This window comes from Lemur catta, chromosome 22 (genome assembly GCF_020740605.2).
Source record: "Lemur catta isolate mLemCat1 chromosome 22, mLemCat1.pri, whole genome shotgun sequence".
Lineage (NCBI taxonomy): Eukaryota > Metazoa > Chordata > Mammalia > Primates > Lemuridae > Lemur > Lemur catta.
The window spans coordinates 23,086,345-23,106,496 of NC_059149.1; the positions used below are offsets into that span (position 1 = coordinate 23,086,345).

The 20,152-nt window shown below is 51.1% G+C and overlaps 1 protein-coding gene across 8 annotated transcripts in view; it reads left to right on the plus strand.

Moving 5' to 3' along the window:
• Positions 1-20,152, plus strand: part of SLC25A37 (solute carrier family 25 member 37) — a 37,024-nt gene that overhangs the window by 13,580 nt on the left and 3,292 nt on the right. The window contains exons 1-3 of one of the 8 annotated variants that reach the window (XM_045535257.1): positions 5,433-5,451; positions 16,246-16,474; positions 18,423-18,479. In XM_045535257.1, the coding sequence (XP_045391213.1) occupies positions 16,252-16,474; positions 18,423-18,479 (280 nt within the window). In that variant the 5' untranslated portion in view covers positions 5,433-5,451; positions 16,246-16,251. Of the gene's footprint in view, positions 1-5,432; positions 5,452-6,073; positions 6,094-13,304; positions 13,324-15,518; positions 15,658-15,738; positions 15,758-16,245; positions 16,475-16,521; positions 17,356-18,422; positions 18,480-20,152 lie in introns of those variants that run through there. The other 7 variants (XM_045535258.1, XM_045535262.1, XM_045535255.1 and 4 more) reach the window with 7 other exon arrangements.

Consider the following 20,152-nt stretch of genomic DNA (forward strand, 5'->3'; position numbering starts at 1 on the left):
AAGGCCCGAGAAGGGCGGAAGCAGGAGGAGGAAGGGAGGACGAGCGGTCCTATCAAAGGCATTTCTGCTCAAAATTGGTTCATAATTAATGGGTGGCAGTCGGGGCCAGTGGAGCGGCAACCAGATAAGTGGCTAAAGGTTAAATACAGTCATGTGTTCTGTGAAGGTTTAGGGTTTGCCTGGGTGGCCTTTCCCGGCCAGGTCACAACTTGTAAGGTGAAGAGAGACTTGTCAGTGTAGGTGACAAGGAGCCTCGCAGCCCTGGGGCTTGCTCTAGAGACTCAGGTTTGTGTGTCATTCCTTTTCACTTTTTAAAGGTAACTGGAGGCCGGGTGTGGTGGCATCTGCCTGTAGTCCCAGGCGCTCGGGAGGCTGAGGCAGGAGAATCGCTTGAGCCCAGGAGTCAGAGGTTGCAGCGAGCTGTGATCAAGCCACTCCAGCTCAGGCGACAGAGGGAGACCCTGTCTCTAAAATAAATAAATGAATGAATGTAACTGGATAGCTGGAGATTTTTTCCTGTCCTCTCTCTTCCCTTTTAGCAGTCCTCTCTTAGAGGTGGATCCTCATATAAAATGCCAAGTGCTCAGTTAGCTGGGTTTGATAAAGGGCCTGGGACACAGCTGGAGGACTTTTCTCCTACTGTTTATAATAGTCCAGGGTGTAGACAGAAGTTCTCGGATCTCGCAGCTTCTGGAAGCCGAGTCCTGTTTCTCTAAGAGGCCCACAGGCACCAACCTGCTAACCCAGGGCCACCTCTGTTTCTGTGTCCGCGGATGCCTCGACATAGGAAGTCTTTGTTGCTAGATCGTTTGCCGGGTGTTTTGAAGGAGGACGTGTGGGGGCCGTTTTCCGTGTCCTTAGACAATGCAGACCTGTCACCCAGAAGAAAGGATCTCAAAGATTGGATGGGGTTGCTGTGGAGCCTTAGAAAACGCCCTGTGGGGGAGAAGGGTTGTCTGCAGAAGGGTTAAAACCCTAAAGTGGGTGTGAGACTGGATGTGTCTCTGTTAATGGGGTTTTTCCCCCTGAATCTGGCTTTTCAGGCAATAACTGAATTTTAACGTACGTGTATTTATGTAGGCCAAGAAGAGTGTAGTGTTAAATTCACTTACTTAGAAAATTACTGAAGATTTACATTTAGTACTTAGAGCTTCAAAAATATCAGCTCAGAAACTTATAAATTGTAAAAACAATGTAACAATAAAGAATATATTTACAAGTTGAACTCTCGGCTACTTATTTTCTTCCCCCCAAAGTCAAGTTTCAGAAGGAGGTGGAGAAGGAGTTGAAACAGCAGTTTGCCATTATGGGATGCATGTTAGCACAACCGTGGGTGGCAGCAGGCTCCGTTTACCCTTGGAATTAGTGCTTTTCTCCCCACCGGCTTCTGAGAGTGGGCCGGCTGGTGACGCTTTGCCTGACCTTGGGTAAGAATTTTTTTTCAGCTTCCGTTGAGTGTCTGTCTCTTCCAAGGATCTTTTGCATTTTCTGATCATCCAATCATAAGAAAGTTTCTGAAATTCTCTTTCAGACCCTAAAAACCAAATGTTACTCCAAAACTGGGCTTCTACTAGAAGCTGCTTTAAATTGGAAACAGATTTCTGATCTCTGAGCAGCCAAAGTTTAAGGGGCAGGGAGAACCCCAGGGGCGTTTGTCCTACTGGAACTGGCCATTCGCGGTTGGTTTGGCTGACGTGGAAAACGGGGATAAGAGAAGGAAGGCAAAGGCACATCTTCCCGTATCGACACACATAGAATGTTTATATTAACATTTGCGCTTTAGAGTGAATTGTGCTTAGCTTGAAATGACCAGCCTCCCACCAACCAAGCAACCCTGGGAAAAACATCTAACTCATCTGAGTCTCGGTTTCTTCGTCCGTGAAATGGCAAGATTGAGCTAAAACTAAATGGTCTCTTGGGCAGTTTCCAGTTCTAAAATTTCCACTCCTTATTTACATGGGGCAGTACAACTTGTGGCTCCCTATTTTGGCTTTGCTTGTAAAATGTAGAGTCACAAGCACTGTTGCTTTGAAGAGGAATCCGGGAAGACCCTGTGTTGGAATTCGGCCAGAGGACCGAGGGGCGGTGAGGAGCCAGCTGCCCACGTACCATTTCAGGGCCCTGCTCTTCTCCACATTCCAGTGTGCCCGCCTAGAGATGATAGTTGATTTAATCTACTTGAAACCTCCAGTGACAACACTTCAAGACTGCAAACTGTTCACCCAGGCAATTCCAGAAATGCTGAATGGCCACAGCCCCGCCCGGGGTTCAAGGAGAGAAGTGTGGCAGATGCTTCTGGAAGGCCCTGTTTATAGCTCTCTGACTTCTTCCTGCCGGGACCTTTCACAAGTTCACTACCAGGAAGCTGAGTCATCCAGGGGTCAGCTGGCCTGGCCAAGGTCGCCCGGCACTGCCAGAGGCACAGACGGGGTGAGCCCAGACTGTTCATTCCGGGGGAGCGTCTGCGGGACCAGCAGGGTCCGGGAGCTGGGGAGTCTCCCTGCATTGCCCCGGCACGGGGGTTCGCACTCCCTGTAGGTGTCACAGTGAAAAACCTGGTCTTGTTTCCTTCACTTCATTTCTTCCCTCCTGTTCTTCTCTTTCCTTCCTGAGTCCAAGGCAGGAGATCAGGACTGAACAGACGGGTAAAATGCCCTCTTTACACCGGTGTTCAGGGCTCAGCAGGGGCTCTGTGTCCCTATGCCTTGCTTCCTGGGGTGCAGCAGGCTTCAGGTGACACCAGCCTCCTCAGGGCCTCTGTCCCCATCCCACCGGCCCTACCTGTGCCTGAAGTCCCTCTTGCCTGAGCTTCACCTATCTGACCCCCCTCAAGCCTTTAGTAGTCACTCCCAGGACCCCTCCCCAAATCGAAATCAGCTCCCCTGCATTTGTCCTCATGGCACCTTCTGCTTTTGCTGCATGACATTCAGAGCTTGGAATTTTTTAGCTGTAGGCTTTTTAGTTTACTTTTTCCTTCCCCAACTAGACTGTAAACTCCTCGAAGGCCAGGAGACGCCTACTTCCTCATCCAGCAGCCCCTAAATGGCGGCCATTTAGGTGGTGGGTAGAACTTTCTGGTAGGATGATCCTGGGGTTTTACCGGCTAAGACTTCTGCAGTCTGGGGTCTCACTCATCCGTGGTGGCAATGTCCTCCTCTCACTTCTGGAATCCCGGCTCATCAGATGATGCTGGTTTAAATTATACACCTGAGCTCCTTGTTTCCAGGGAGGGTTTCAGTCAGCATAAAATCTCATCCGTGATTGAGGGTTTCTGCCGTTCCCTTCAGCATCCAATAAAACTTCCAAAAGCTTAGGAAATAATTTGTACGTATTGTCTAGCTTAGAGTTAGCCGGTGGGTCCCAGAGGCTGAAAGTTGCGTCTGTGAGTTCTTTCCTCTGGGGTCTTTCCCCGAGACCCTTGGAGCAGCAAGCCTGGTGTTTCGTGCATCCTGCCATCTTCCTCCTATGAGAGGTGAAAGGTGTGTGAAGAAAGGAGAACATCCCCTCCAGCTGTGACTTGGCACCAGCCTGGTGCCAACTGCATGTAAATCATCCCGTGTCACAGAGATAATTTGATAGTGTTTGCGTAACATCTGGGGAATTTACCCTGCACCCCTGCTTTGGTCTGTAGCATCTCTGGGTGCTGCAGCCAGCCCTGGTGGGTCTCATACCCTCAGCTGGTACCCTGCGCAGTGGGCCCCAGACCCCAGGCCAGGTGCATTGCACTGGGGGACCCAGATCCACAGCAAAGAGAAGAATTTGGGGCTTCAAAAACATGCTTTGTACCTGGCTGTGGGTGAAATTTAGTTCAGCTCTGAATCGTTGGCGGTTGTTTACTGAGCATGGGTTTTGGTGAGTACGGTGCTGGGTGCCGAGATGACATCCGTGAACGGCACTGCCCTTTCTTTACGCTTCTCTCCAGCTTTCCTGGGAGTCGGACACACAGATGCACCACCTGATGTCATTGTAAGTGGAGGAATGAGCAAGAGAAGGCTGGCGACAGGGCTGCTATAAAAATCCTTTCTTCTGTGCATGATAGGCTAATTGTGGGGCGTGCTTTGGAGGGTGCGGTCGCCATGAAGGGCGTGGAAGCTGGACTTGTAGGAGCTGGCAGGGCCACATCCGACTTGGGAGAGGAACATGGGGCTTCTCGGGTGCTCAGCTCCCTGAACTGTCCAGCCTGGATAGTTGATGTCCAGATAGGTGAAATGACTGCGCAGAGGTCCTTAGGGATTTGGTGGCAGAGCTGGACAGGAATTTAGGTCTTCTAACTCTTCGAGCAGGGCTCTGTCCGTTTTATCATGCTCACACTTAGTTGCACAGTTTGGAGGATCGCCCCTGTTTGGTAAGGTGAGACACACCACTCGGTGTGAACATCGGTGCCCTGTGGCACCCAGAATCGGAGGGACCAGAGAGCCTGCCCTCACCCATGGGCTGGGGAGGCCCGAGTCCCCTGGGGCAACCGTGTAGCATGGGAGAGGGGGCAGAACCCACCAAGGGCTTCCCTGCACCCAGTCCAGCAGCTGAACTTGGCTGGCATCTGGGCATTGCCCTGGAGCTAGTCACCCACAGTTCAGAGGGTAGCGAAACTTGAGCAGGGGGAGGGCCTTTGCCCCGCCCAGCCCTGGCCCCAGACTTTAGCACTGGTCAAAGGCCCCTAGACCTTGCCCTTGGCTCTGAGCAGCCAGGCTAGGTGAGTGAGCACTTTTGTTTGGGACTCGCTAGGCCTGTGCAAACTGATACTAGTGATTCTCCCTGCCCCCTCCCCAGCCAGCTATCCAAGTCTTCTTTGCTACGTAATCGGGATTCATTTAAGCAGGCTGGTCTGTTCATTTAGAAATGGTTAGTGAAGAAACGTGCACTTGTGGGGCTCAGAGCCCCTTACAGGGCTGCCATGGATAAGTCCCCTTGCCCTGCCGGGCCTTGGTTTCCCTTCTGTTAAGAGGGGCCTGGGGAGGGAAGGGCCGCTCGAGTGGTCATGCCGCACTCTGGTGTCCGAGTGTGGTGATTACGGGTGAGTCTGCCCCACCAGGGCTGATCCTGGAGGGCATCCTCCTCCTACGCAACCGGAATCTTCTGACGGCATCAGCAAAAATGACGTCTTTCTAGGAATTTGCTGTTTATCCAAAAAGACAGAAATAAAAACACCAGGCAGATGCACTCCAGACCGCATGCCAAGGGCTTTTCATTGTTTGCTGTAATGCTCACGGAGACTTGAGGAGGTTGGGGCCATCACGAGCCCTACTGGCAGACAGGGAACCAGGCTCCTAGAAGCAGTAACTTGCCCAAAGACACAGGCGTCTGGGAGGAGGCTGCATGCAGAGGGGGGATTTAGATGGGGGGGGGGGGTGGGCAGAGCCTGTTCTGCCGGCCTTGGGCCTTCCTGGGGCTGTGTATTCATTCCAGAGGCTGCCTCACGTTTGTCAAGCTGTGCTGGTCAGAAGGGATCAGGTAGGGTTTCATTTCTGTCCCTTCACTGGGAGGGTGCAGGGACTGTGGCCGGGGGTTCCCAACACCAGTGCTCTGTGGCTGGTAGTTCCCTTCAGGGACCCTGGGTCTATTGTGTGGTTTATGATCATTTTATTCTGTAGTCTAATGCTGCGGTCCCCAATCCCCAGGCCACAGGCTTGTACCAGGCCAGTCCGTGGCCTGCTAGGAAGCAGGTGTCGCATCATGACCTGAGCTCTGCCCACCCCCATGACCCCCCCAGGCCCCTCCCCCATCGGTGGAAAAATTCTCTTCCATGAAACAGGTCCCTAGTGCCAAAAAGATTGGAGACTGCTGGTCTAATGGGATTCAATTCAAACCTGCAATGAAGTCCTTTGTGCCAAACAGCCATTTATCAGCAAGCAGAAAAAACCACCCATACCTTCCAGCAAGACTAAGCTTTTTGGCTACAGTAGTTCTTAATGAGAAGGCAAGCCGTTTGCATTAACGTAGGTGGTGGTTTTCTTCCTGCCAGGTAGGGAACACACTGCAGCCTTTCTAAAAATATTTACAGTGAAGATAAACATCTGTTGAGCACCTACTTACTGTGCTGCACTAGGTGATTGATGCACTTAAGCTTGCTCCTTTATTCACCTCAGGAAGCAGGTGAGGAGGAGGATTTTACGGATGAGGGGACTAAAGTTTAGGGAAGTGAAGTGACTCATCCAGGTTCATGCAGTGGTAAATAAAATACAATAGGCTTTCGATGGGGAGGTGGGTAAGGACAGGGCCATCTTTGTGTCATCAGGTGTGTGAGTGGATGCATAAACTTCAGAGGGATCCTGCTGGCTTCCCTGCTGCCCCAGGGCACGTGCCCAGAAGGGTGGCTGCCCCCCCTTGCTGGGAGGTCTCTCCTGGTTTGACCTCCCCCAGCCCAACCCAAACCCTGCCCTCCCTGTGGTGGCCCTTGGCCCTCTCATTAGTCTAGTTTCCTCAACCAGAATGTAAGTGAGCATTTGGTGGGGAGTGTTGAACTAGGTTTCCTTGAGATTCTGTGATTGGGATATTTTGCAAAATGCGGTGGAAGGCTGGTCAGAGGGGCAGAGTGTGGGAATTGGGGGCTGGAGCCTGGGTGAGTTTTAACTGTTTCCTCATTAGCAAAACAAAGTGGGGGGGCGCTGGAGGGGTGGCAGAGCTCTGAAATCAAGGGAAAGCTCACTGAGGCTGGGACCCTGGTGCTGCCAGGCTGCAGTGGAAAGTCGGGGGGAGGGTAATTTGTGAGCACGAGACAGGTGCCTGGATTCTGTCCCTCCCTCTCCCCGCACACAGTGCCTGTCCTGTTCTGGGGTGGGTTGATGTGCTTCTGCAGCACCTCGATGTGGACTCAGATGTTAAATTCGTTCTCCCATGTGGCCTTTTGATGCTTCAGCTACTTTACATATATGCCAGGAAAAGAAAACCCTTTGAGGAAGAGGCGTTTCTTGAGTCTACCTCTGATGTCCTGCCCTTAATTCTCAGTGGGGTGTTTCTAAGCCACCCCATATGGATGGGGCTGGCTGGGTCGCGGGAGGCCCTGGGTAGACCAGCGGACTAGCAGTGGTTAAACTCCCTCCTGAAAGCAGCCTGACTATTGGAATATTTCAGCGTGACCCTCTGAATACTGACAAGCGCCAGGCTGTTGTCTGTCAAGATGCCTCCCTGCCTGTGACCTCAGCTGGTGGGTGCTTCAAGCTCTGTTCCAGGACAGAGAATGGGTTTGTATGGAGCCAGCCACTATTGCCCAGTCCTGATGGGGCCAGTGGCCGAGCCGATGGCCGGGGTTGTGGACCAGAGTGAAGTCGTGTCCCTCTGTGGGGCTGGGCTGTTGACTGTGCCGGCAAGTGTGCTGCTGGCAGCCTGGCACAGACAGAGCCCCCTGCGGCTGTGTGCACGTTAATTAACAAGGGAGGATTTAGGTGCCTTCGACATAGTCAAGGCTGCTCCTTTTTCCCCAAGGACGGGCACATAGGAGGTGGCATACATGCGACTTAGTGTGGTCGTGGAAGCAGAGGTACCGGGGACAGAAGGGAAGTTGGAGCTCACCCGTGAGCCCTTAGCGTACCTACACTACGGGAGAGCTTGTGGAGCCCGACTACCTGGCTTCCAATCCTGCTTTTGACTTTGAGACCTTGAGGAAAGTTGCTGTGCCCTCTGTGCCTCAGTTTCCCTGCTTGTAAAATGAGGCTTAATAGCTGCAACTATTACTGTTTTTATTATTATTATTATTATTATTATTTTGTAGATAGAGGCACTGGGGGCTCAGAGAAGCAAGGTGATTTACCCGAGGCCCACACAGTTGATTAGTGCGGGATGTGGGACTAGAAAGAAGTGTGACTCAGCCTCTGCCCCTCCAGCCCAGCGCTCTCCCCTCCCTGTCTGTCTCCCAGCGAGGTCACTCATTATACCCATGAAATCCCAGCCCTGTTACCTGGCATCTTGGGAATTTGCCCCACCTGTATGGCAGAGAGAATTTAATCCTTTTGGGCGGGCCACAAAGTGGATGTTCTGAGTGCGTGCTGGGTACATCTCGCCTGTCCAGGCATGGATCCTTTCAGCCCTCCCTCCTTCTGGTGTATGACTGTCTAGAAGAAGGGGAGAAGGCCAGGTTTGGCTCCTAGGGTCAAGCAATGTGGGACTGGCATCCTTCGAGCCACTGGTAAGGTGGTGAGCTGCTGCCCGGGGACAGAGAGGGAAACCGAAGTGGTGTGTAATGTTATGGTGGCCTTGCAAGTGACCGCAGCTTCGGAGAGAGCAGCCAGCCTGTCCAGGTGCCCAGTGGGGAGGGCTTCTGTTGCAGAGGCCTGCTGCCTTCTGCATCTGGGGGAGCCCATCTGTCTTGCTTACTGTGAGGCTTTGCAGAGCTCCTGTTCAATCACTGGTGTGTGCAGGACACCTGAGTATAAAGTAAATTGCAAACTCTTTAGCAAGGTGCTAAGAGCCTTCTGTAGCCCCGACCTGCCTTTCTTCCAGCAAACATTTGAGGATCATCTAATGTTGCAGCTGCTCTCCTAAGGCCGGAGCTGTCTCTCCGCCCATATCTTGCTATTGTCTTTTTCTTTTCCAGTCAAAGTAACATATGCGCATAGTCACAAAATCAAATAGTACAGAAGGGATCGTAGTGACAGCTCTATTTCTTGCAGCTTGACATCTGATCCCTCTTTCTAGGTGCCACTCAGTTGGCCCCTCTTCAGGCTGGATGTGATCTGGGGTCTGGACCTTCACGCTGCAGCATGCCCTCCTGCGGCCTGTCCCAAGGGGAAGCTGGGTTTGGTGCCGTGGCTTCTTCCCGTGGAGGCTGAGGGACTTGGTTATCTCTGTCTTGGTGGAATTGGTATTTTCCACCCAATGCATGATGGAAACTCTTCACAGAGTCTTTTGTCCCTAGAAATAGCCGTGCCCCCTGATGCATGCCTCAGTGGATCCTGAAGGTTCCAGGATATGTCTGGAGAGCATGAGTGACAGGTGGCAGGAATCCTTTGTGGTCCAGGCTCTGCACTTCAGAGTTGGCAGTTAACCAGGAGATTGACTGGTCTGTTCAGGACAAATGTGACCTTCAAAAATTGGGACCCCCGTGGGATGTAAGTGAAAGGGCAGAAGAACTTTTGTGGTTGTTCTCACATGTGTGAATCCACTCCCCCCATCAAGGTGCCCAGAGTGCTGCAGGAAGCCTGGCCTTCCTCTAGGTGAGGCAGGGAAGTCCGTGTAGACTTGCTCTAGCTGGACGAGTGTTTCCTGCCAGGTTTCAGCTCTCTGTTTTGACTTGGTGCGCCTTTTCTGACTGATTTCCCAGTGAGCCAGCCCCTCGCTTGCTTCAAAATAGGGGTTCTTAAGTGGGGGCTTTTTAGAATAAGCTGCGGAGCTTTTCTCAGAATGTACATATATGCCTGGAGCTCCCTTGCACCACTCCTCTGTTGGACTCGGATATGTGATCATGCTCCCGTCCTACCCCCCTGTATTTTAAGGGCGGGCAATGACCACTTTCGGAGGAATCATTTTTCTCTTGCTGGTTTCTGAACTTTCAGAGGACAAAATTTTCCTTTTGATAAAATATACATATATATGAATTTGTGTAGATGTATATATATTCTCTGTGTATATATTTTTGCCAGTTGGGAGATGTAAAAAAAAAGAGATGATGTGGGATTTTGAACTTGTGAATCAACTTCTCATGCTTCAGAGCCCTGCGAATGTCGCGGTTGCCCTGTAGGACTATTGGCCCTGCTCCACTCTTGGCTCATGGTGAGTGGGAATATTGCTGGGCGATGTCTTCACACAGGTTTTTAGAGGCCCAGGGTGTGATCATCGCAAGCCTGATTATGAGTCCGTCTTCCGCAGAGGAGCACAGGCAGGGAGCAGGTTCCGAGTCAGGAACGCTGGGAGTGGGGAAAGTTTTACTGTGCGTGGTGCTCCTTGATGTGGTCTGGGTTTCTGCACTTGTGGCGTGTGCCTCCGAGGATTCTGGAAGGTGAGACAGGGCTTTCCAAGGCCTGGATGGGGTTTGTGGCTTTACTCTGGAAGACAATTCTTTCCACAAAGCACTGTGCCAAAAAGCCTCTTCCTCCTGGTCTCCTTGCCGTGGCGTTTCAGTGGGGAAGGACTCTGTAGGAACGAGCTCCTGGCTGTGGACGGCAGTTGGCCTTGTGTCTCGAGAGGGTCACCAGCAAAGGGCTGCAGTGGCGGATGGGGCAGTGGGAGAGCTGCCGGCCAGAGAGATGGTTGTAGGATGAGGCTTGGAAAATGGGCAGCGGGGTGCTGGGCTTGGCCCCACAGTCTGGCCGAGGCATTCTACTGTGGTTCGATTTAGCTTGGGCACAATTGGCAGACAATTGGTAAAAAAAACTTACCAATTTGGTTTCTAGTTGTGAGGCAGACACTGGTAGCAGAAGCTAACATCATTTGGCATTTTTCTAGCACCTTCTAGGTGCCTGAACCATATTCCTTTGTCTGGGAGAAAGTCTGGAACGGAGATTGCTGGGCAGCCTCTGGAGCTCAGCCCTGGTCCCCTGTGCTGTTTGTCTGCTGCCTGGGTCCCCGATGCACCAGGTGCAGAGGGGACGTACAGCAAACGCTTTGGAATGAACAAAGGAGTAGAATCCGCATGATCTTCTGATTCCTAAAACTGCCACATGTACTTTGAACATGGGAAGTTTTTTGTTTTCAAGAAATCAACAAAGGATGGTTGACAAATCGCCAGCGGCCCCCACATCAGGCAGGGGGTTGGTGGCCGAGTGACAGGTGCTACAGGGCTGCTGGCATGTCCCCTGCAGGCTCCCCACTAGGCCCGCCTGCCCCCTTCTCTCTGCTTTTCTGGCCCGAGGCCTGGGTCCCAGGCTCCTGCCGGGGCCTCAGTTCCCCATGTGAAAAGGCAGGGGCTGGGCTGGGCGCACTCTCTCCCCGGGGCCTGGTAGCCGTTACATGATCCTGGGCCAGCTCACCTGGGACAGAGCACACATTTTCCACTGTCCCTCCTCCCTCCTCCCCGCCCTGAGAGAACTGGCCAGCAAGGCAGGCCTTCCCTGTTCTGTCATCTTCATGGAGAATCTGAGTAAGGGGCTGAGCCCTCGCTCCATCTGGCCTTGCTGGGAGTTTGTGGAGCGTCCCTGCCCCGGAGTCCCCCTACAGAGTGGTAGCTCTAGAGCTGGAGGGAATGTGCCCAGGTCCCGAAGCAAGTGGCATGGCCAGTCCAGAGACCCAAGTCTCCCGGGTTCTGGGAGAGAACACTTTCTACCACCTGTAGGTAGGCACGGAGGACACCTGTCTGCTCCTGGCTTGCCTCGAGCTGCTCCCTGCTGACAGGTCTCTGCGTGGAGCTGGAGGGGTCTCCCTGACACCGGGATGTTCTCTGCACTTCCTGCTTCAAGGGCCCAGGTGCCCACTGACTACAGCTGTGTTTTCACAAGTGTGTCCTGCAAGGTGTAACTGATGGTTAAAGTGAAAAAAGGCTCGCATCCAACACAAACTGCAGAGGTCGAAGAAGTGCCCTGTAAAACCATGTTAAAGAGGTTTCTTTCCTGAAGGACTTCCCAGAGCCTTTAATATGCTAATGTGTGTTATGAATTTCCAGGTGAAATGCAAACAGGGAAACTGATTGTAAGGAAACGGGGAGAGTGGTACAGCTCAGCCCTGGGCAGGAACTGAAACCCAGACAGGAAAAGTGATTTGTGAAATTCTGTCTCTGTTTTCTTCCGTGTGTGCATGTGTGTGTGTGTGTGTGTGTGTGTGTGTGTGTTTATTTTTAATCTTTGTCCCCACTCTGTGCATCCTGATTTATTCATTTCGTTTTTCTACCTTCCCACCCTCACTTCCTTTTTTTGGTATGTTACAAATTGTAGTAAAGTATACGTAACAAAATTTGCCGTCTTAAACATTTTTAAGTGTACAGTTCAGGGTCATGAAGTACATTCTTACTGTTACTGCAGCTGTGACCACCATCCGTCCACAGAACGCCTTTCACAAAACCCAAACTCCCATTCCCATTAAACGCTAACCCTCCATCCGTTCCCTCCTTGCCCAGCCCCTGACAACGCTCATCCCACCCTGCGTCCCCCCAGGGGCCCCACGGCAGTGGGATCACACAGCATTTGTCTTTTGTGGCTGGCTCATTTCTCTTGGCACAGGGTCCCCAAGGTTCATCCGTGCTGTAGCCTGTGTCAGAATTTCCCTTCCTTTTTAAAGGCTGCATAATAGTCCCCTGTGCGGATAGACCACATTGTGTGTATGTCGTCACTTGGTGATGGACACTCGGGTTGCTTCCACTCACCCCGACTCCCCCCCCCAGCCCCACTGATCCACCAGGTGGACAGAAAATGCCCAGCCCTCATTTTTACATGTTACCGGAAGAGTCACCAAAAATTTAAAAAAAGAGACTAAATTGATTCTGGACGCTCCGGCTCTGGCCACTTCTGCCTCGCTTCTTAGCTGTGTACCTTCTGCTCTGTTGCTTCTCCTCCGAGGCTGCTGCCGGCCGATCCCTCCTGGTCTCTTCTCTGCACTCTGTTTTGGTGCCCTGGGTGGTCCATGCCACCCTCCTCTCACCGCACACTTTCCTGTTTCCCCATTGTCTTTCCCCCCCTGTGTGCTGGTGCCCACCTCAAGTGGGTGCTCCGCGCAGGCAGGTAGAGGAAGTGAAGGCACCGCAGGACAACTGAGGCCCGGGCCCAAAACTTGGCCTCTCTGGCTTCCCTGTCCCAGGTGTGCATCATTAAATGGGCCTGGAGGACAGGGAATCCACTGAGGGTGTGAAAGTGCCCAGTTGTCCTTGTCATTTCCATAGAGGGTGGTGCACTTGGTTCAGTAATTTGTATTCCAGCTGCCCCATCCCTAATTAAAATGGTGGTGGGTGAGAAATCAATCCCACATTTCACTTTCAGTCTTGGTGTGATGCCAGTTTCCAGGTGGCTCACGTGAGCAGGTACGTAAAGGAGAGACCCACCTGATGACATCACATATAGAAAGGGGGTGGGGTGGGGACAGTCCTTGTTGACACCAGCCCTGCCAGGTGCTTCCCAATAGCTCCCTGGGGGCTGTTGCAGCTGAGGATGGCTACACCCCAAGGTTAAGGAATTCACACCTAGGGCCTGCCCGGCTCTGCCCAGCAGATCACACCCAGGCTTGAGAAAGGGAGTGACACGTGGACTTGAACTTGACTTCTTACTGACAGGGAAGATCTACATCAGGGGGATGGCAAGGACAGCGAAGTCTGAGAAAGTCCACATTTAGGGGAGGTGGGCTGAGAGACACTCTGCCCCGTCACTCAGTTGGTATCCTAAGTTGCGTGTGTTCAATCCATTCATTCCTTCAACAGATACGCCCTGGGCCCCAGGATGAGTGCATCGTGCGCGGCATTGGAGATCTGCCGTGAGTAAGAGACATGACCCGCCTCCGCGGGGCTTAGACCCTGGAAGTTCAGATACTAGAACCGTGCTACTTGGCCTCTCAATGAGTCACCTTCCTGTAGCTCCTCGGTGAAGCGTTCACTCAATAATGATGGTTTTAGACACAAATTGTCTCATTTAATGTTCTCAGCCATCTCTCAAATGAGGAAACTCAAGCTTAGATGAATAACTCACTTGCCCAGTGTCCCCCTGTGAGTGATGGAGTCTGAATTCAGTCCCGGCTCTCTCGGATTCCCGGGCCTGGGATTTTGACCACCAGGTCGTACCACCAGCTGCATCACGCCCTTGCTTTGTGTCAGGGGCAGTGATAAGAAAAAAGCCGGGTGAAACACGAAACTGTATTTGCTCTAAAACTTAAGTGATTTCAAATATCCTGAAAGAGCCGTTTCGCCGCCTCCTCCCCACCATGAGCACCGTGTGTTGTGTACCCTTCTTCATTTGGCCTGGCCAGCGGGCCACTCGGGAGCTAAGTGGTGGTGTCGTGACCACGATTCAGGTGCCCTCTTGATTCAGGTGCCCTCTTGGTTGGTGTATTCACTTGCTTCTTTGTCCTTGGTCTTGTTTGCTTATAATGTATCCTCTCATTAAATTGCATCAAATCCCTTTTGAAAAGTGTTAGAATAGCAATCAATGAAAAAGACAAAAAGGTGCAGGGACACTGACCCTGTCCATTCCCAGAGGTCACCCCCTCCCAGGACCCTGGAACCTAGGTGTCCGGCGGCTGCCTTGGATTAGGCCAGAGGATGTTGTCACCAGCCTGGGTAGGAAAAAGGGGGGAAAGTGGTGAGTTTATTAAGGAAGCTAAATCTAACTTAAAGAACAGTTCTGTAATCAGAGGTAGTCTTTTATTTTAAACATTAAAAATGCCCTTTCTTTTAGGAAATGATTGTAAGAGAGGGCGGTGGTGATTATTGCTTGTACTGTTATTGTTTTTGTGTCCTTTCTTGGCAAAATAAAAAGTTGGCAACAGTGTGCCCATTTTCTGTGTGGTTTTAAGAGCTGGTGAAATCTGAAATCTGAAAATGACCACAAATTCAGGTCATTGGTCTCACACTGTTCCTCCGAGCCCTGGGTGCCTGGGGGTCTCTGCCCTGGGGAGTGAGGGGGAGCCCCGTGGGTCGGGGGAGGAGGCCTCTTCATCCATTTTCAATCAGAGAAGCCCTTCGCCCTTTTTAGTCACAGTGTTAGGTTTTCCGTATGATTTTGTTTGGAGATGAAAGGATTTCCTTGCCAGAAGTTGGAGAGAGCCTGTCCTCCATACTGTGTGTGGGGGGGCAGGGGAGTAGAAGGAAGGGAGGGAGGGGGCGAGGGAGGAAGAAGAGGGAGGAAGGGAGGGAGAAAGGGAGGGAGGAAGGAAAGGGGGAGGAAGGGAGGGAGGAAGAAGAGGGAGGAAGGAAAGGGGGAGGAAGGGAGGGAGGAAGGAAGGGGGGAGGAAGGGAGGGAGGAAGAAGAGGGAGGAAGGGAGGGAGGAAGAAGAGGGAGGAAGGGAGGGAGAAATGACCACGGGAGGCAGGGAGAAAGGCAGGAAGGGAGGGAGGAAGAAGAGGGAGGAAGGAAGGGGGGAGGAAGGAAGGGAGGGAGGAAGGAGAGGGAGGGAGGAAGACAGGCAGGCTGGCTGCTGCTTTGGTAGGACTGAGCCAATGTGGGTTTTCTACTGGGCAAGTATTTCTTGTGTGCTGTACTACTCAGGGTTCTCCAGAGAATTAGAGCCAGTAGGGTGATGTGTGTGTGGAGAGAGAGAGAGGGAGAGAGAGAAATCTCAAGCTCTAATTAAAGAGATGGCTATATCTAAGTCTATGCGTCTTTCGAGAGAGTGAGAGACTTTGAGGAGTCGGCCCACATGATCGTGGGGGTCAAGGCCAGGCGGGCAGGCTGGAGACCTGGGGAAGAGCTGGTGTCGCAGTTCCAGTCCAAGGCAGTCTGGAAACAATTCCTTCCCTGGGGGACCTCAGGGTTTTTTTCTTCTGTGGTCTTCAACTGATGAGACGCCCGTCCCACCCACTCAATGTTTATTGGAACAATGTGCTTTCCTCAAAGTCTGCTGATTTAAATGTTCATCTCATCTAAAAAAAAATACCTTCATAGAACCATCCAGACTGGTTTTTGATCAACTACCAGGACTGTGGACCAGCCAGATGGACTCATAAAAACAACCGTCTCGCTGCTCCAGTGCCTGTTGCACCTGGAGTCACCGCAGGGGCAGCCGGGCCTCTGCCTCCAGGAGACCAGACTGCGCAGGGGAAGAAATCGGGAGCGAGACTGTTTATATTTAAGCACCAACTTACAAAAACAAAACGTAAAACATTTAGCGGTGATAGGGCGGGTGAGGGCTGGAGGATTTGGGGAGATTTCATGGTAGGGACTGAACGGGCGCTTTCAGAACACACAGGTTTCAGGTAAGTGAGGACACAGAAGGCTCCAGAACCTGAGTGGGAACCGCAGGATAATTCTGTGTCTATTTATCCAGGACTCTGAGTTTATAAAGGGTTTCATTCACCTGGATCGTTTTGTTTGCTGCTTGCAACAACCTCGTTTGTTTCTGAGCTGAAGGTCCCGAGGCCCAGAGAGGTTAAGGGATTTGTCAGGGGCCACACAGCTTGCCGGTGGCAGGGCAGGGGCTTCCTACCCCCTTTCTCCCTTTCCTGGGCATGATGATGAATATGTGAACGTGTGTGCCTGGGTGGGAGGGGACAGTGAGGGGCTGGGGCTTTACTCCAGGAAGAAGAGAAGAAATATGTTTTTGTTTTTTTTTTACCAGGAGATGGTGTGAAATTGTGAAAATCGACCATTTTCTCTCACTCTCTCTCTCCCTTTCTGGATCTCTTCCCTCTTTACTTTCCCCATTAACTGCCATGTTTTGTTTTCTCTTCTCACCTGCCCGCAGACGCGGATGCAGAGCTTGAACCCCGACCCCAAAGCCCAGTACACCAGCATCTACGGAGCGCTCAGAAAGATCATGCGGACCGAAGGCGCCTGGAGGCCTCTGCGGGGCCTCAACGTGATGATGATGGGGGCGGGCCCGGCCCACGCCATGTATTTTGCCTGCTACGAAAACATGAAAAGGACTTTAAATGACGTTTTCAACCACCAGGGAAACAGCCACCTAGCCAACGGTATTTCGAAAGCGTTTGTCTGCAGTTAGAAAGTTCTCTTCTTCAACACGTCTTTCCCCGGGGTGTTCCCCCCTGTGACCCAGCGGCCTTACGCCTCGTCTTCGACACGCTCACGAATAAAGGACTCTAGAGTCGTGTGTGCACACACACACCCAGACACGCACACGGGCTCACACACATGCTTGCTTTTTTTTCCGTTCCCCCTACGCTTTCCGAAGCCTGGGGACACATCCGGTGACAGAGGTGTTTTGGTTGGGTTTTCTTTTGCTTTTTCGTTTTTAGACTTTCAAAAGCAATTAACGATCAGACATAGGAAAAACCCTGAATAGAAAGACAACTTTTGAATGTTGGATTGCAAAAAAAAAAAAAAAAGTTATCTGGACAGCTTCTTTGAGACTATTTAAAAACTGGTACAACAGGTCTCTGCAACGCCAAGATCTAACTAAGCTTTAAAAGGTCAAGAAGTTTTATGGCTGACAAAGGACTCGCACCAGCGCAGAAGGCCCTTCCCACCTTAAGCTTCGGGGGATTTGGGAGTTTTACCCCTGCTGTCTTGCGTTTGTCTGAGTTGCATCTCTCTGCGAGCAAGGGCTGGAATCATGTTTTGTTTGGTTGTTTTGAGGGAGAGAGGCGGGTGGGGGGTGCAAGTTGGCCAACAGCTCTTACGTAAGGCATGTTCTACTGAGCCAGGGCCGAGCGCTTCTGTCCTCTCGGGTGGGGTTGGCTTTTGTTGCTTTTTGTTTGGGTACGGAGTGGGAAAGCGTACTTATTTTGGCAAAATTCAGTTTTCAGCATTGGAGAGGTTAGATGTGATCATCTATAACTTTTTCCCTTCTCTTTTGGTTCTACTCAAAAAGCATCCTTCCCATCAGCAAATCTCGGTAAATAAGTGCGCCCAGCTGGCGTGCAGACATTTGTTTTGCTTTTTAAAAATTGTCCATGAGTGGCATTTATGGAGACAGTAAGAGCCACACCCCGATGCTGCCCCTGAGTCCTCCGCGCTAGGGCTCTCCTTTTGCTGAAACTGTCTCATGTAACGGTTTAGCCCCTCGAAGGGGGGTTGCTGGAGCCCATTTTATGCCAAGCTCTGCCCAGCGCCGTTTCAGCAGCGTTGCGGTATATACTGTGGTTCCGTTTTGATCTTTCTGGGAATAATTATATGTGTCTGTGCAGGGGGAGGGGGATAGTGTATGCATTTCCGAAGAGTTACCCTGGTGTTCCCACCTCCCAGTGGCATTTTTAATTACTGGGCAGTGTCACCGCAGAGGGAGGAATGCCAAAGCCAAAAGCAAGATTCCAGGCCCAATTCTGGCTTTTGAAGTTCCTGGTTCTTGAAGCCAGGCCTGACGAGACCCCCAGACGGGGTCAGTCATCCCCCAGTCGAGTCATAGCTTTGCAAACTGACCCTGGAAATCTACCAGATTCAGATCTTCCTGACTGCCTCTTCTCTTGCCCATTTTCTTAAAAATGCCTGGATTTGAACCAAGGAATTTTCTTAAAGATTTCTTTCTTCCCCCATCCCAGCTGTATATATGCTATTATCTCCTTCGGTTGCCCCAGCTTAAGGTCAGAGTGAGTTAATGTGTAGACAATGGCAAAGGAGGAGAGAGTAAAAAATCTAGACAGTGGAAAAAGCCACGAAGTGTGGTTTCTGGGAACCACCCAGGGTTCGCAAGTCTAGCTTTTCCCCGGGGTGGACTACAAGAAAGGAAAGGAGGTTTCTGCAAGATTAAGATGTGGATGACAGTGCCTTTGTTCATATTCCCCATTTTTACCCTGTAGTTCCCTGATCGCTTTAGGGTTTTGAGTCCACGTTCAGCTGGGTGGAGCTGGTAGTACATTTTGCTTCTTAGAAAGCTAAGTCCTAGATCCCATCTGATTTTAGGTTCCAGGAACTTCCTGAGAACACCTGGTTTCAGAGGGTAATTTTCTGGAGTTTGTTTTGCAGGGATAGCTGGGAGTATGGCCACCCTGCTCCACGATGCAGTAATGAATCCAGCAGAAGGTAACGTTTCATGGTCCCAGGGAGGGGCAGTAGGGGATGGGCAGAGGGGCAGAAACACAGTGGGGGGACAGGGCGACTGCTGGCCCCTCATCAGAGCAAACAGGAGTATTGAATTCTTTACTATGTTATGTAAGGCCTCAAGAAGGGACATGAACCTCTGAGCTTTATGGTATTTCTGTTCTCGTAAACAGAGCTTTGGGAAGTGTGGTCCACAGACCAGCAGCGGCATCTCCTGGGAGGTGTTAGAAATGCTAATTCTCAGGCCCCACCGCAGGCCTGCTGGGTCAGAATCCTGGGGGTAGGGACCAGGAATCTGTTTTAACAAGCTTTCCTGGGGATTCTTTTGCATGCTTTTGCACTACTCTAAAACCTGTGTGTGCACGTGGGCATGTACACACACACACACACACACACACACACACACACGCATGTACACACACACACACACACACACACACACACACACACACACACACCCTGGCTCTTGTTAACCTTTAACAACTCTAGACAAATTTTGGGGGAACCCATCCAAGGCTAGGGCTTGTGTTCAATTTGCTTTTTAAAAAAATATTTGGAAGATCATGGAAAACTCCAAACATTTGCAGAGGTAGAGAGAGTAGTATTATGAACCCTTGTGTATCCATCATTGTGCTTCAGAAATTAACATTGGGCCATTTTGTTTTAGCTGTCTCTCCCCACGTTATCTTTTTTTTTCTTTTGAATTTTGGGAGTATTAGAAAGCAAACCTCGGCTGTGCAGACGAGTTCTGTTAGCTTTCTGTATATCCCAGCATCCTTAGCCAACTTGGAGGTAACTAGTGAGCCCTTTTGGGCCTGATGCCAGGCATGCCTTCAGATGGGCTCTTCGATACCTGGCAGGGGCCTTCGGTGAGGTGTGGATCTCTGTGTGCCTCTTTCCCCTGTCTAAAAATGGTCCCTTGCCAGAAGGAGGAATTGGAGAGAAAAGTTTCAACATTTTAAGTCTTGTGTTATGTAAGTTTGTCTATTTTTGCCTTTGAAGGCTAAACCCTCTTGTTTGCTCTCAGCTACCTCCCCTGTCCTAGCAGACAGGGGACCTGTTCTGGCCTTCAGGGCCCTGATGGGTCCCATGGGAGGTGGGGAGGGAGTGTCTGTCACCTGGGTGCTGAGGTCTCCCAGATGGACAGGTGGAGCCAGGCACTCGGCCCCACCCATTTGGGTTCCCTTATTGTGTGTAGCGGGGACACACTGGGGGACTTGCACCTTTTCTACTTTTTATTTAGAAAGCAGAGAGCTCAGAAAGACAACCTATGTCCTGTTTTATTTTACACACATTATCCTTCTCAAGAGATGTGATGTCCTAAGTAAACTTACCTGTCTTCATGGCTTGTTCTGTCGTGAACAAGGACACTGTATGTGTCCTGGACAGAGTGCTTTGGGGCAGGGAAGAGAGGTTCTTAGGTGGTCAGGGAGAGGGGAGAGAAACACTTCTAGGAAGTGGTTCAGTGAAAAACTTGAAATCCCTAAATAAATATTCACTTACATAATATTACATATCTTGGGCTTCTTTTTTTATTTTTCTTAAAATTTTTTTTGGCAGTTCATACAGGGACCTGGTCAGTGACTAGTTCATTAACCCTGTTAACCAAGCAAGGTTTTGTTTATAATTTTCAAAGAGAGAAACATGAGGCTTAA